The sequence below is a fragment of the Pipistrellus kuhlii genome, unplaced genomic scaffold, assembly GCF_014108245.1.
Source record: "Pipistrellus kuhlii isolate mPipKuh1 unplaced genomic scaffold, mPipKuh1.p scaffold_m20_p_4, whole genome shotgun sequence".
Lineage (NCBI taxonomy): Eukaryota > Metazoa > Chordata > Mammalia > Chiroptera > Vespertilionidae > Pipistrellus > Pipistrellus kuhlii.
Window position 1 is genome coordinate 22737915 of NW_023425540.1, and position 13763 is coordinate 22751677.

At 45.3% G+C, this 13763-nt stretch overlaps 1 protein-coding gene across 2 annotated transcripts in view; it reads right to left on the reverse strand.

Annotated features, from left to right (window-relative positions):
* Positions 1-869: 869 nt before the first annotated feature.
* Positions 870-13763, reverse strand: part of UBE2QL1 (ubiquitin conjugating enzyme E2 Q family like 1) — a 31354-nt gene continuing 18460 nt past the window's right edge. The window contains exon 2 of one of the 2 annotated variants that reach the window (XM_036410415.2): positions 870-2223. In XM_036410415.2, the coding sequence (XP_036266308.1) occupies positions 2092-2223 (132 nt within the window). In that variant the 3' untranslated portion in view covers positions 870-2091. Of the gene's footprint in view, positions 2224-5867; positions 5888-13763 lie in introns of those variants that run through there. The other variant, XM_045571532.1, reaches the window with a different exon arrangement.

Sequence of the window (13763 nt, forward strand, 5' to 3'; positions counted from 1 at the left end):
AATAGACAGCACTGAGGTGACCCAGCTTTGGACAGATAGAAATATCTCCAAATAATGCATATGGTTCCTTAAAGGAAGTCACCTTTAATTTTACATTAAAGAGGAAACTATCTGGAAAGAAATGAACTCAGGTGCTTCCATGAAAACCTTTTTCTGTCCTCTTTAATGTCTACACAGTGTGGTTTGATTACAATGAATAACCAAGGGTCCCAAACCACCCGCTAAATGTCAGGTTTCCAGAATGGAGAATTCCTCTGTGGAGGATCAGATGAATGAACGCTTAAAGTGCATTGTCATCGAATTTCGTGACTATTGTTACTTGGAGGGAACTTGAGCAGGAGGTCAGGCATTCTCAATACACTGCTGTTTTGGCCGAACAGAGCTGCATGTGTTTAGGGAGCAAATAAAAATGTGGTAAAAAACACACACAAAACAACAAAAACAAAAACAAACAATAATAAAAGGAAGGTTTGGTGAGTGGCCAATTGTGTTGAGAGGACTCCATTCCTGTCCTGTGAAGCGAGGTTAGATTTCTGACAATTTTGGACAAAGCAGGTAGTTCCCTGAGTAGCCAAGGCTGGCTGAAGGATGATTTCTCTTCCCTCAGAGTGGTTAAATATAATTGGCAACATTCAAGTTTGGCCAAATCATCCCTTTATGTGCCAGTTTCTAGCTATCTCCCTTGTTGCTTCTGGGGACCATTTTAATCCTTTTGCAAAGACTCCGGGTTCCTATAACCCATCTCCTATCTCTCACCGCAGATGGCTGTTGTGCTATGTGCGGTTTTTGAAATATTAAAATAGTTCAGATAGATTAAATATTTGAAATAGAAGCGCGGCCCACAATGACTGGATTCTTGAGGCAGTGTGTCAGGTATGCATGATTTTATTTCAAATGTGTCCAGTAAGATTTTTCCACTTGGGGTGAATATTTTTCCTCTTCCTGCATATGATTATAAACAGTATTTCTTCATCTCATGGAATTCCTTAGAAGGTTCTAAGTAACTTAACAGAGGACAGAAATGAAACTGTGGGGAGATTAAATAACAGGAAGTTTATATCACAGCGGGGTGCTCATGCACCCCAGCCTTAGGGGGGGGGGGGGACACACAAGTGACTACAGGGTGAAGAATTAAACCCGGTCATGCAAGTCGTCGTACGATCACTTGGTATCCTTTGGCAGTTCTGGCATTCCCTGTCACTAGCACACATGATAAAATGAGTCTGATGACTTCCGTGGGTGGAAAACTGTCTTTCGTTTTTTGGTGGTGGGTTGACCAGCAGAGAGAAGACAGGAACAGAAGCCGGCTGTCGGAGGAGCGTCTCAGGATATCGGAAGAGAGTGTCCCCATGCCCCCACCCTTTGCTGAGCCCCAGGGAGTGTATGCCTGGCGTCTGCAAGGTTGTGTGCCCCGTTTAGGCTCTACAGCCCTGCCTGTCACCTAAGGGCGCTGGCTTCTCTGTGGCCACCACCCCACCAGCACAGAGCGCACATCTGAACCAAGAAAGAGGGCAGTTATGTGAAATCACTAGAACCTGGCGATATTAAACTTTTGTTTTCAAGAGCCAAAGGTCATAGCACGAATGAGGTCTACATGTTGTCACAGGGGGCCATGGAAAGACACATCTTTAAGTGACGCTGCCCTGCCAGGGAGAGAGACAGAGATGGAGGGCACAGCGAGCATGGACCGGCGGTGCAGGGCGCTCCTGGGGAATATGAGCGGCGCCACGGACACGAAAATGGGTCAAGCTGCGGGCGTCGAGTTTCCTGCCTGCTCTTTGGAGCTGCTGTTATGGAAAGAAGCTAAGGGCAATGGGACCAGGTGGAGGGGCAGGTGGGCTGGGAAATGTCACCAGCTCAACATTTGTTCTAAAGTGACTTAGAGATGATCATTCATTTATGATCGAAACTTAATCCCGAACAGCTTTCGCTTCCCTCTTTCTCTCTGTAAACACATCTGTTCATAAATAACTTAAATGTCTCCTTGGCATTCAGGATTCAGTTCCGCTGGAGTAAAAAAGGATGGAGGATGCTCAGCGTGGAGGAGGAGATGGCGGGTGTCTTGAGTGTGGGGAGGCCTCGCTGCTAACATCAGCCATCGGAGACAGGTGGGGTGACCCAGCCGTACTTTTCATGTGTCTTCACCAAACTCTTAAAAGTGGCTTCCGCTTCCTTGCGACTGAAGGACTTTTTTGACTTGCCCGCCTTTCTACAGATGCGCCCCTGTGTGAGAGGGAAGAGAAACCAGGTTAGAACCCCGGCAGGAAACCTGTTTTACCACCATCTTTGTTAAAACCGGCCAAGTTGTGGTCCTTCCTAATGCCTGAATTGGTGAGATACAAGGAGAGATATGGAGCATTACAGCTTTGGTACAAGGTGGATGGAGGGGTCCAGTGGCTGGCAAGCTTCTGGAGCAGAGGAGAGGCAGGGGGCTGCTGTCTTCAAAAGCCCCGGCACTGGCTTCTTCCACAGATGCTCCTCCGAAGACACGGGAAAGCATCCTCCACCAGTTCCTGAGCCGGAGGGCCAGCTTTATCCAAGCACCCCCCTGCAGGACCCAGCGTGCCCTCTCCCAGGCAGATATCGCGCTAACTTCCTTTTCTCCCACCAAAGATAGCTTTAATGATACCTTTCAGTTCCTCTTCAATAAGGGTAGAGATTTCTATGTTTACATATACATGAACATATTTACATATTCACACATACATTTTAAACATCTGACTTTTGAAATTCAAGCTCGGGAGCACTCAGTGGATTTCTCACGTCATGCCGCTGGGAAGCTGCTGGTGGTGGTTGTGGGGGTCTGTCCTCAAGTCCCCAGTGAAGGGGTAAAGGGCCAGTGATTCCTCACACAAACTTGGGAGATGGGTGGGGGCACAGGGAGTATTATCTTGGGCACATTTCCTTGCACTTGACTTCCCTTAGCACCCCCCTGAAGACCTGCTGGCCTTTTTCAGTGTCTCATGCGTGCATTTGTTGCTAGGGTAGAAACACTCTAGAAAGACTTGGCTGAGTTTCCTCCACTGGCAAGTGCAGGCAGACTATTCCCCATGCATACTACCATAAACTTCTTCTAATTTGCTGGTTGGTTAACTTCAAGTGAGCTGCTAAAAGGGTGAAGGAAGACTGGACACTGCTAGGTATTGACTTCTAGAAACTTCCTTATATCTCACCAGGTCATGACTCCTAGTTTTAATTTTATGATTCCCTCTGTTGCTTATGTGGTATACTTACACTTGATAAAAGAGGACCAGCCAAAGCTAATACATTTGTAGTCATTATCATGGGCTGAGATCAAAGTCCAAAGTTACTTCATTAAACATATGCAAATGCAACTTTTAGGAATATCAGCATAAATTTCTGCATGAGTAAGAGCAAATATCCCCCCCTTAAACTAACATTCTAATCACCTCTAGGATTTTTTCTATAAGACTGAAAATTTATTGTATAATTTGAGAATCCTGAACTAAAAGCAGTCAAATGCAGGTTTATGATAATCTTGAAATGTTCTGTTGGCTTTTGGATGAACATATACACTGCCTATTGTCTGTGAAAGCCCCAATTGTTACACAAATAACAACAGACAAACCCCAATGAACAGACCACTCTTTGTGACCTTGTCTTCCTGGAAAGAATTATGAACATCAAGTGTCAGTGCCCAGTCTATTCAGCAACCAGGAGACAGCGCCTGCTGTCAGCTAGTCGGAGGTCTCCACGCCTTCACTGCTCTCAGCTGTTACAAAGAACTCTGCTCTCCTCTCCTGTTTCCTACACCCTCTCCCCCCCCCCCCCCCCCCCCCCATCACAGCTAACAGATATGTTTTCATAGATTGCCTGCCCTTCACTGATTGGCTATTTGAGTATCATCCAATGAAATACTGAACTTGAAAATGACCATTTGCATTTCCTGGCTCTGCCAGGGTGGCTGAGCTTTTTGCTGAAATGCCCATGAGGTGCCCACTGAGCCAGGAAGGGGAGGACCACTCCATCCATCCAGGGCCCCTAATGTTCCCTGGCCATGCTGCTGTTGAACTGGTTCCCATTCTTACTGGCAGGGTCCAGTCTCCTGGAATCTGAACTTTGAGGAAACCCCCATCTTCACTGCTCTGACACTTTGTATTTTCCTCTATAAAGTGGGGACAACACTCCACAGTATCACTCAGAATGTCAGATAAGATACTGAACTTGGAAATGCTTTGAGAATTTTTAAGTATATACAGTTAATTAAGAACTATTTTCCTTATTTTCATAACATACATATTTCTCCCTTGTCTGATTCCATTTAACTACCCGTAATAACCAGAGTCTATTCTGTGCATTTTTGTTAAAATAATTTATTTTTAAAAAATACATACTTGTATTTAATGCTGAAAGACCTGGATGTTACAATTACTCAGTCCACTGTGATCCTGTTGTCATTAGGAGGTTAGATCAGTAAAGACTCTTCTGAGCCACATATGGATAAAATTATAAACAACGTAGAAATCTGAAGAATCTCAGCATAATATGGGTGCAGAATGGTGCTAATGAGAATACAGCTCTCTGGGGTTGCATCTGTCAAACAAAGCCATAAGTTGGTGCTTTGGTTTGACCTTCTTTGGGGGCTGATCACAATGGTCAACATGAAAACATTTCTATACACGTAATAAGTTTCCCCAAACTCAGGCCCTCAGTTCAGCCATTATCTTACAGGGTTTTCATTACCCCAGTGTACACATTGAATTTCTGTCTGGCTCTGTCCCTTCTGCATTTCTCTCATTCATTCATTCATTCATCCATCCATCCATCCACCCACCCACCCATCCATTATGTTGGGGGTTTAAAAGACAAAGCGATCCTACTCTTGAAAGCCTAGATCCATCATGGTGAGTGAATTGCGTATGTCACAAGTGCTGAGACAGAAGGGGTAGATCAGAGCTGCTCAGCCTCAGTACTGTTGATGTTTGTTATAGGCTGGAGAATTCTTTCATGTGGATGAGGGAGCAGGCTGTGGTGTGTACTGTAAGATGCTTAGCAGCGCCTCTGGCCTCCACCCACTAGATGCTTGAGATATGACAATGTCTAGACATTGTCAAGTGTCCCCTTGAAATCACCCCTGAATAAGAACCACTGATGTACAGAATAAAGACGGGCCAGCACTAGCCAGTTTGGCCTAGTGGATAGATCATTGGCCTGTGGACTCGGGGTCCTGGGTTTGATTCTGGACAGGAACACATGCCCAGGTTGCAGGCTTGATCCCCAGTGGGGTGTGTGTAGGAGTTGGGTGATTGTCTCTCATCGTTGATGTTTCTCTCTCTCACTCCCTCTCCCTTCCTCTCTGAAATCAATATAAATACATTTAAAAAACAAAACAGATGGTCCAGAGCAAGGAGGAGTCAGATCATTCTCTGTTTAGCAAATAATTGCTACAAGTCTTCCCCATTAGGCACTGTGTTTGTTACTGGGACTGAATCACTGTCCAAGGTGGGAATGAGTCTGGTTCTCATACAGCTGAGGGGAGGGGAAGGGTGTGGAGAGAAAGTCTATCGTGGGGAGAAAGAAAGGAAAAGGTGGGGAGAAGAGTAGTGTCAGTTGTCTGTGCATCCAGAATAATTTCTATGTCTAATGACATTTGAGCTGAGTCTTGAAATATGTGTGGGTAGATGTTTACCAGGCCCTAGTGGTGTGGGTAAGGGGTCCCAAAGCAGAGGTTGAAACAGCCAGCTATATTTAGAGAATGATGGGCAGACACTTGGTAAAGCTAGGGCACAGAGTGTGTGTGTGTGTGTGTGTGTGCGCGCGCGCGAGCATATGAGTATGAGTGTGGGTGTGGGGGGTGCAGAATTCAACAGACCTGGCTTCAAATCCCTGCTCCAATACTTCCTGGGGTGTGACCTTGGGCGAGTTACTGTAAAATAAGCATATAATAGTATTATATGACACTGGAATTTTATAAAGACTTAAGTTAAAGCACATGATATGCTGGGCACAGTGCCAGACACAGGGTAAACACAATAAATACTACATTTTAAAAAAACTATCAGAGGGTCTTCTTTTTTGGAAAAGTTAGTAGCATTATTTCCTTTTGATAAAAATACAAAAAAATTCTTTAAAAAAATACATATTATTGATGTTTTTTGATGAGAGAGAAACATTAATCAGCTGCCTCCTGCACACCCCTTCCCCACTGGGGATGCGCTTGCAACCAAGGTATATATGCCCTTGACTGGAATCAAACCTGGGACCCTTGAGTCCGCAGGCCGACAATCTATCCACTGAGACAAACCAATGAGGGTATAAATAAATTTCTTTTTTTGTTTAAATATTATGACTTGGTTTATTTGGTCACAAAAATGGGTTCAAAGGTCAGCCAGAAAGCAGGGAGCCAGGAGGAGCTCCAGGCATTTGTGTCCAGTGCTTGTGGGAGGAGAGAGAAGGAGGAGGCAGAAATAGGAGGCACAGTCGTTTCCGGGGCGGTAGGAACAGTGTCATAGTGTGTGACTTCAAACAATAGAAATTTATATTCTCATGGTTCTGTGCAGTGCTTGGAACTCTCACATCATGCGAGATGGACATGACTTGAGGGTCCACAAAGGGAGGGGCAAGGGCTTGTGCAAGGGCTTGTGCCTCCATTCTGCTCTCTAGCTACGGGCTTGGAGCAAGTCGCTCTCTCTGCACCTTGGTCTCCACATCTGAACCATGCGCCCACTGGGGTACGGGTGAGCCTTTGGACAAGGAGCAATCACTGACCTGGTGTGTAGGGTAGCAAGCGGGCAAGGTGGTGGTGTGAGCAATGACACAGGACAGCTTTCAGATGATACTGCCTCAGGAGATGCTCCAGAAAGGGGACTGGGGAGAAGTGGGGGTGGGGGCAGAAGGGAGTGGGTCATGCAAGAGGAGAAGCAGAGCCATGGGTACAGGGGCTGGGCAGGCAAGGGGAGCCAGGGAGGATACAGATGGGGGGCTGAGTGCTGGGTGCCAGGTCAGTGCCCGAAAAGCACTGGTGCCAGCCCTTAGCAGGAAATGTGATACTTGCTTGCTTTATAATAAAATCAGAACCTTATAAACTCTTCTTGACCTTATCTTTTTAAGCAACCTCTGCACATTAACAAAAAATTTGGTCCTTTAGAAAAGTGCAGCTTAATAATAAAGATGTCCCAAGACAGTAACCTCTATTTCCTACAGGTTTAAGCGCCTGCCACCCAGCAGACCTTGTGTGTATTGCTAGAGACAACAGGTGACAGCAGATGAGTGAAATGCGCATGGCTTAGCCAGGGCCTGGTGAGTGGTGGCTATAAGTGAATGAATGAATGAATGAATGAATGAGTGCAACTGGCCAATTCCCAGCTCCCTGCCCTAGAAGGGCCATAGCCCAGCTCTCCAGTGGCAACGACTCTCATCAGAAAAATGCCAAGATGCAAAGCCATTTCACTCAAGAAGAAATGTTGCCTTAGTGGAACATTCTAGAATTATCCATTGAGAAATATTATGTAATCACAGGCTCTCTATTAAAGTCTTTAAAACATTTTACCAAGTATTAGGTAATAAACATCTTCAGATATTTGCTCTTAAATTTGTGAAACTCTCAGGATGACAAAGCCAGCATCAGCTTCAGAAGAACTTGGATAATATTCAATATTACCATAAAAAACCCTCAAGCCACTGACAGCACCAGAGACAGAGTTCATGGATATTTTTGATGCTTGTGAAAGATAAGGATCTCTTCCCTCTACATTTTGCAGAATGTTCTAGCAATTATTAATTCTGTTTTGAGATATATCATATTTCCTTGGAAGAAGCAAGCAGAGAAAAAGGAAGTTTTTGCTAAAAATTTAAATATCAGATACTCATTTCAAAAATATTTCTTTGGAGATTCCACTCATACTTATACTTCTGCGGAGGCAGCCGGGTCCCAGTGGGTTTCATTAGCGGCACTGGAGCTCAGGAAGTGACAGCCAGACCTACTTATTAAAGGCGCTCGTGGCTCTGTCTAGCGCTTGCTGGGTGCCAGGATGGGGCTCGAACACACTCATTAAAACCTCCCTGAAACCCCACCAAGTGGGCTGTGCTTTCATCAACTTTGATTTATGGACGAAGAGACAGACACAGAGAGCTCAAGGACGTGCCCTAAGTCACACAGGATGCCAGAGCAGGACGGAAGTCCATACTCCGTACTCAAGGCCCAGCTGGCTCTCAGAAACATGGACAAGGGTCTCAGAAGAGAAGAAAAATGAGATATTGACCATTCACAAATACTGACAGCCCTTGCTTTTCTTTCTTCCCCTACTCTACCCCCTGCCCTGAACGGAGGATGAGTCAAGGCCACGGAATGCCCTCTAGCCCTCTGCACCCTCTTTTCAACCTGGAGGCCTCCATCCCACATTCACCACAGAGCTTGTTTAGCCCTGAGCTGATCCGTGCATTGCATCTGCTTCCACCCCGAGAGCCTGGTCTCTCTGCCCCAGGTGTGGTTCCTCAGTGGTTCCTCCTGGACTCTGGTTCCTGAGTGGTCGGAGCAGAGGGGCCTCCCTCATGAGATGCTCCTCCACTCACAGTCCCTGTGCCTATGGACCACCGGCAATCCATGGTTCCATTTTTGCTAGATGATGCAGAAGGCAAAGGAAGCTTCTTGTGACAGGCCAAGCCAAGGACACCGTGTTCCGTTTCCACGGCTAAGACGCCTCTGTAGTGCAAAACAGCCACACCTTCCGAGTTTTCTACTAATGAGCTAATTCCAGATGCCTCCTCCTGGGTTCAGAAAAGTCCACCTCTGCCTCTGCTAGCAGGGACTTCATGAGTTTGACAAAATTACCCCAAACTGGGTTGATGTGGAAAAATTGCATCAAGAAGCAACACAAGATTTTTGCAGAGAACCAGGGTAACATCAGCATCGTGTTTTCCCCCTCAGGATGGTTTCTGGTTTTAGGAGCCATGTCTGTCTGGGCGATTTATGGCGACATTTCACAGCTTCACTATCTTCCCCAAGCAGTGTGACTTGCAATGACAGAGAAAGTCGCCACCACAACAGTTAAGGCAACTTTAAAATGGGAAAGAAAATTCTACAACATCGAATAAATAAGGTTGATGAGATTTTGGAATCGTTGGATGTCTTAAGGTATATTTTCTGGAAAAATCCAAATGTAAAAATGTTATGATTTGGGCAAAAATGTTTTAAAATATATATTACTTTTGAGAAGAGTCTGTTTTGCTATAAAAACACAGCAATAACGAAGACTCTACATGGATTACAAAAGAGCAATCTCATAGGGATGTGAAATTTCACCTTTGGCCACTGGTGATGTCCCATTCCTGCCTTTCACGTAGGACAGGTCTGAGTAGGGGGTTAGGGTCTGCCTTCAGCTTAGTCCTCCTTGAAATGCTGAGTAGAGATGGGACTCACTGTTATGAGGGATTGGATGCAGCCTCCTAGAACAGCCCTGAACACTTTGTCTTCAAAGACCCACACAATCTAGGTTACCAGTCCACTCCATCTTTGGTTCACATATGTCTGAAATTCTCACCATCAGCCTCCACCTCAATCCCAAATGTCACCTCCCCATCCTGCTAGTCACTTGCTCTAGGTCAGTCACTGTTGCTTCTGAGTGGAGACTGTCAGGATAAAACTCATCACCTTCTCCCCAACCCCCCTGAAGAGTTTTCCTTTCACCTCCCTATTTTGAACAAAGCTCACCCAACTTTCTATCCTACCACTTCCTCAAAGTCTGAAACCTCACCAAGAGCCCCTCAGTCAGAGACTTGCTGGAAGAAGCCAGTTCTTTGAATTTCAAAGGTGGAGGTGGTGGTCATCAGGAATGCCAGTCACTCCTGTATTGGGGGGCAGAAAGTGGGTAGCTTCTCACAAATTCCCCACCTACGCCCACTACACTTGCAGCAAACCTTAGCAGGCCATCTCCATTGTGAGGGTGTGAGTGTGATGCATCAGGATGCATCAGGCTGAAACCACGAACTTGGCCTAAATAGCAGATCCTCCTATATCAGTCTGACTTGGGGGTCCACAGACTGGAGCCAAGTTCTGTTTGTGAGGCTCGGTGGGTAGACGGAGGTTGTGTGGAGATGCACAGGAGATGGGCAGATGTCCAATTAGTCTGAGGCAGAAGGCTGTGGGGGGGCTAATAGGTGTGTGAGAGGTGTGGGGGTCTATCCTGCTGGCCCTATCCTCCCAGGGAACGGGGCACCCTCATGTGACCATGGGCCTTCAGCACTGATGTAAACTGGTGGTCCCAGACTCATGGGTTCGGGCACTCGGTGAGAATGGGTAGAGACAGGGATTTCTGAGTCCCTGGAGTTTGAGGCACTGGTTTTCACTTCTCTCTCCCCTAAGAAGGGGCCACTTCTGCCCTGTGAAGGCAAACCACTATTGGTGGCAACCAGTGTCCAGCAGAGACAAGGTGGCTTGGCTTTACAAATCCAAAGTATGTTTTCCTGCTGAGGAATCTAATTAGCAAGTGGGCATTGCACATTGCATGTGACCGACGGTCACTCCAAGGATGAAAAGAACCTAAAAGGATCACCTGCTACAGGTTATGCGTGCACTGAGCATCTCTGCTTCCTGTGTCACTTTCATAAAAACTGTCCTAAGTTTTGGGGCTGATTTGGCACACTTGAGGAATGCTGTGACACTTTCATGATTCCTTCTCTCTCCCCTCCCCCCCAATTCGAGTTTCGGCTTCATTGGACCATCCGATAAGGAATCAATACCCCGTCACCCTCCCACAAGCTCCTCAGGGCAGCAATGCCAGCCCAGCAGAACCAGCACACTAGGACAGTCTTCAAAAGGGATGTTCCCCCTGAGAGAAAACTCGCCATCTATTATACATGCTGAAAACGTTGAATAACAAACACCTTGTAGTAAACTTGACAGTGCCTGCTACATTTGCTTGAGAACACACTTTTGGTTGTTTTGTGCACCAGCTGCTAATGAGGCGCTAATGAGGTGCCAGGGTGCTGGCTGCTGGGGGAGGCTCCGCTCTGCACAGAAATAGGAGGCAACTTCACCTCTGTCACCGCGGGCCATTAGACTGCACCTGCTGGGAAGCTAAGGAGCTTGATCACGACAGCACCCCTTTCCCCTGGAGATTTCCAGACACTCACCCACACCTGAGCAGGTGGCACCCCACGTTTTGGGCCATTTCAGGGGTGTGATGGCTTGTCCTAACTCAACCAATTTTAGTGGACCTTACATTAAAAATGAATGTATCATTTAAAACAATGTTCTGGACGGTCTTGTGGTGAAATTCGGCACCCATAACATGCTTGGAAAGTCAGCTCATTTCTGCACCATGGGCATGTATCACAGCATGTCAGCATTCTGGGTCCATGGCTGGAGTTACTGCTCTCGTATCACACCCATCTCTTCTGACTCTCCTTTTGCTCCCACACTCCCTGCCTTCCAATCTCCTCCACCCTGAACCTACCTTACACTGGTTTCTTGTTAAATAAAGAACTCTGAGCATGGGGACTCCACCTGGCCATATGCCATGAATAACTGGATAAAAGTGAAGGATTCCAATCATTGCAGGGCTACCTAGCATTACCCTCTGCTCCCAAATTTGCCGTTTGCTGGTGTCACAGAGGTGATGGTTCTGGTGCAGGGGGAAACCAGTACGTGCTTTTCCTGTTTACAAGATGATGCAGGGCATGAAATAGTTTACTCGGTGTTGAGAAAGCAAGGAGGTGGGGATGTGTCTGGAAAAGGTGGTGTTCTGTTACCATAAAACCATCTTATGATAGTAATCAAGGAAAAAAGTTGGTTCTAAATTCAAGTTTCTCGTCTCTGACTGAAAAGCTTAGCAAACTGAGGGACTGATTTTGACTGACCTAATAAAAATTAAAAAGTGATTTTCTATAGGCAACTGGGATGGCTATTATTACTTTTAGGTCATTACTTTGGGGATGCTCTGATTTCAACTCTATTATTTGTATAAGGGTGCTCCTACAGTACTTTTTCTTTTTGACTAATAATTTTAATAAGTAGAGAAGTGAATTCAGTCAATGATTTTTATGAACATCACTGGGAATCTTCAAACAATACATACAATACAATACAATACAATACAATACAATACAATAACAATACAATACAATCAAGTGTGTCCCAGTCAATGTTCAGGGGACTTTACTAGTAAGTGTGCTCAATCCTCACCAGGGAGGAACTGGCATAACCTCACTCCTGATGTGGAACCTGAGGCACGGAGTTAAAGTGACCAAGTTCACACAGCAGATGGGTGGCAGAGCTGGAATCTGACTCACAAAGTTGGCTCCAGAGCCCCTGCTCATAACTGTGCTATAATAGAAAGAGTAACAACAAATAAGATGCTGAATGTCATCTGTTCAGCTTTCATCTACAGGCAAGGCCCAGAGGGCTCAAACAGCACTGCTGTCCTCTGTTAGTGCTGGTGGTAAAACCAAGTCCTTGCTCTAGTTCAAGGTTCCAAGAAGACAGGAGACAGGAGGGAAGGTTTAAGATGGACTACAGTTTAAGATGCACAGAAAAAAAATAGATTAAAGTGAGCTTAAATTCTGAAGAGGAGTCCACGGAGCTGGGAGGAAGGGGATGGCGGTGCTTACACATTATGTTAGGTTTCTCCAGGAACCATCATGTAGGACTGTGCTAGCCTGTTCTCAGGTCTAGGTTGGAATATGGTTGAGATATTTAGGGATATTTTAATGAGTTCCTCTACTCCTGAGTAAAGCAATAGTGCATGCAAAATGCAAATAGGTGAACAAAATTGTTTTCAATAAACCTTGTGATGAACCTGATCTATCACCAAACTCTTAAGTGCTTGGTTTAAACAGTTTGATCAATAAAATTACCAAATAAGAATTGTTTTCTGATGTAATATAAATTAATGAGTAAAATTAGCATACAAATGGAATTAAGGGCTTTCAGAAAGCATCCTACATCTGAATTTGGGAAGGGCATGAAATTGATAAAAATAACTTTGGATAAAAAAAATGCATTATGTGGGTGTATCAGCATAAAAACCAATTAGATTAAAACATATTCACAATAATTTTGATCTCAGTCAGTCCACAAGTGAGGGCTTCCGGGATCACCAAACCTCAAACTGTTTTGTTTTAAATAATCATCAACCAAACATCCTTTCTCCCTTTTAGTTCACCTGGAATGTCTACCCTGCCAACCCCAGGCCACTTCCTTTGCACCCTGGTTTTGCTCAAAGTCTTCTTTCTCTTCAGGCCACCGGACCAATGACAGTGTCCATTTTCTCAGCCACATGCTCCAAGGGCTGAGATGACTCTGAGAGGAAAAAGCAGACACAGAACCCTGGTCGAAAGCAGAGGAGAGAAAAATACTGAACCAGAGAGAAGCAACAGGACAAGTGACTAATCCTGTGTGGACAGGGATATTTGAGAGAGTAAAGGCTGGATAGAAAGGAGAAAAGCGTATTCTCAGCAACCTTGGCCAAATTCAGGGGTGTGGCTTGGAGTAGAGCACAGAGTATAAATACCACGAGAAAAAAAATGTCACCAGGTACACAAAAGTGAATGCCAGAAAAGATAAAGGGAGCCCTTCTCAAAAGTTTTGCTAAAAGCAACGGGAAAAGCCCACAGCAAACAAAACCAGGAGAAATCCTTTAGTGGTAAGAAAAAAGGGAGAGTGAAAAAGAAAGGTAATTATTATTACTGGGAAAAAATAAAAAGGAAATTCTGGGAAAGCTAAGAAAAACAAAGGTACCGTAAGAAACAACAATTCTGAAAAACTTAAAGCTCACGAAGAGGAAGGGCTGCATGAGGGAAAGGGG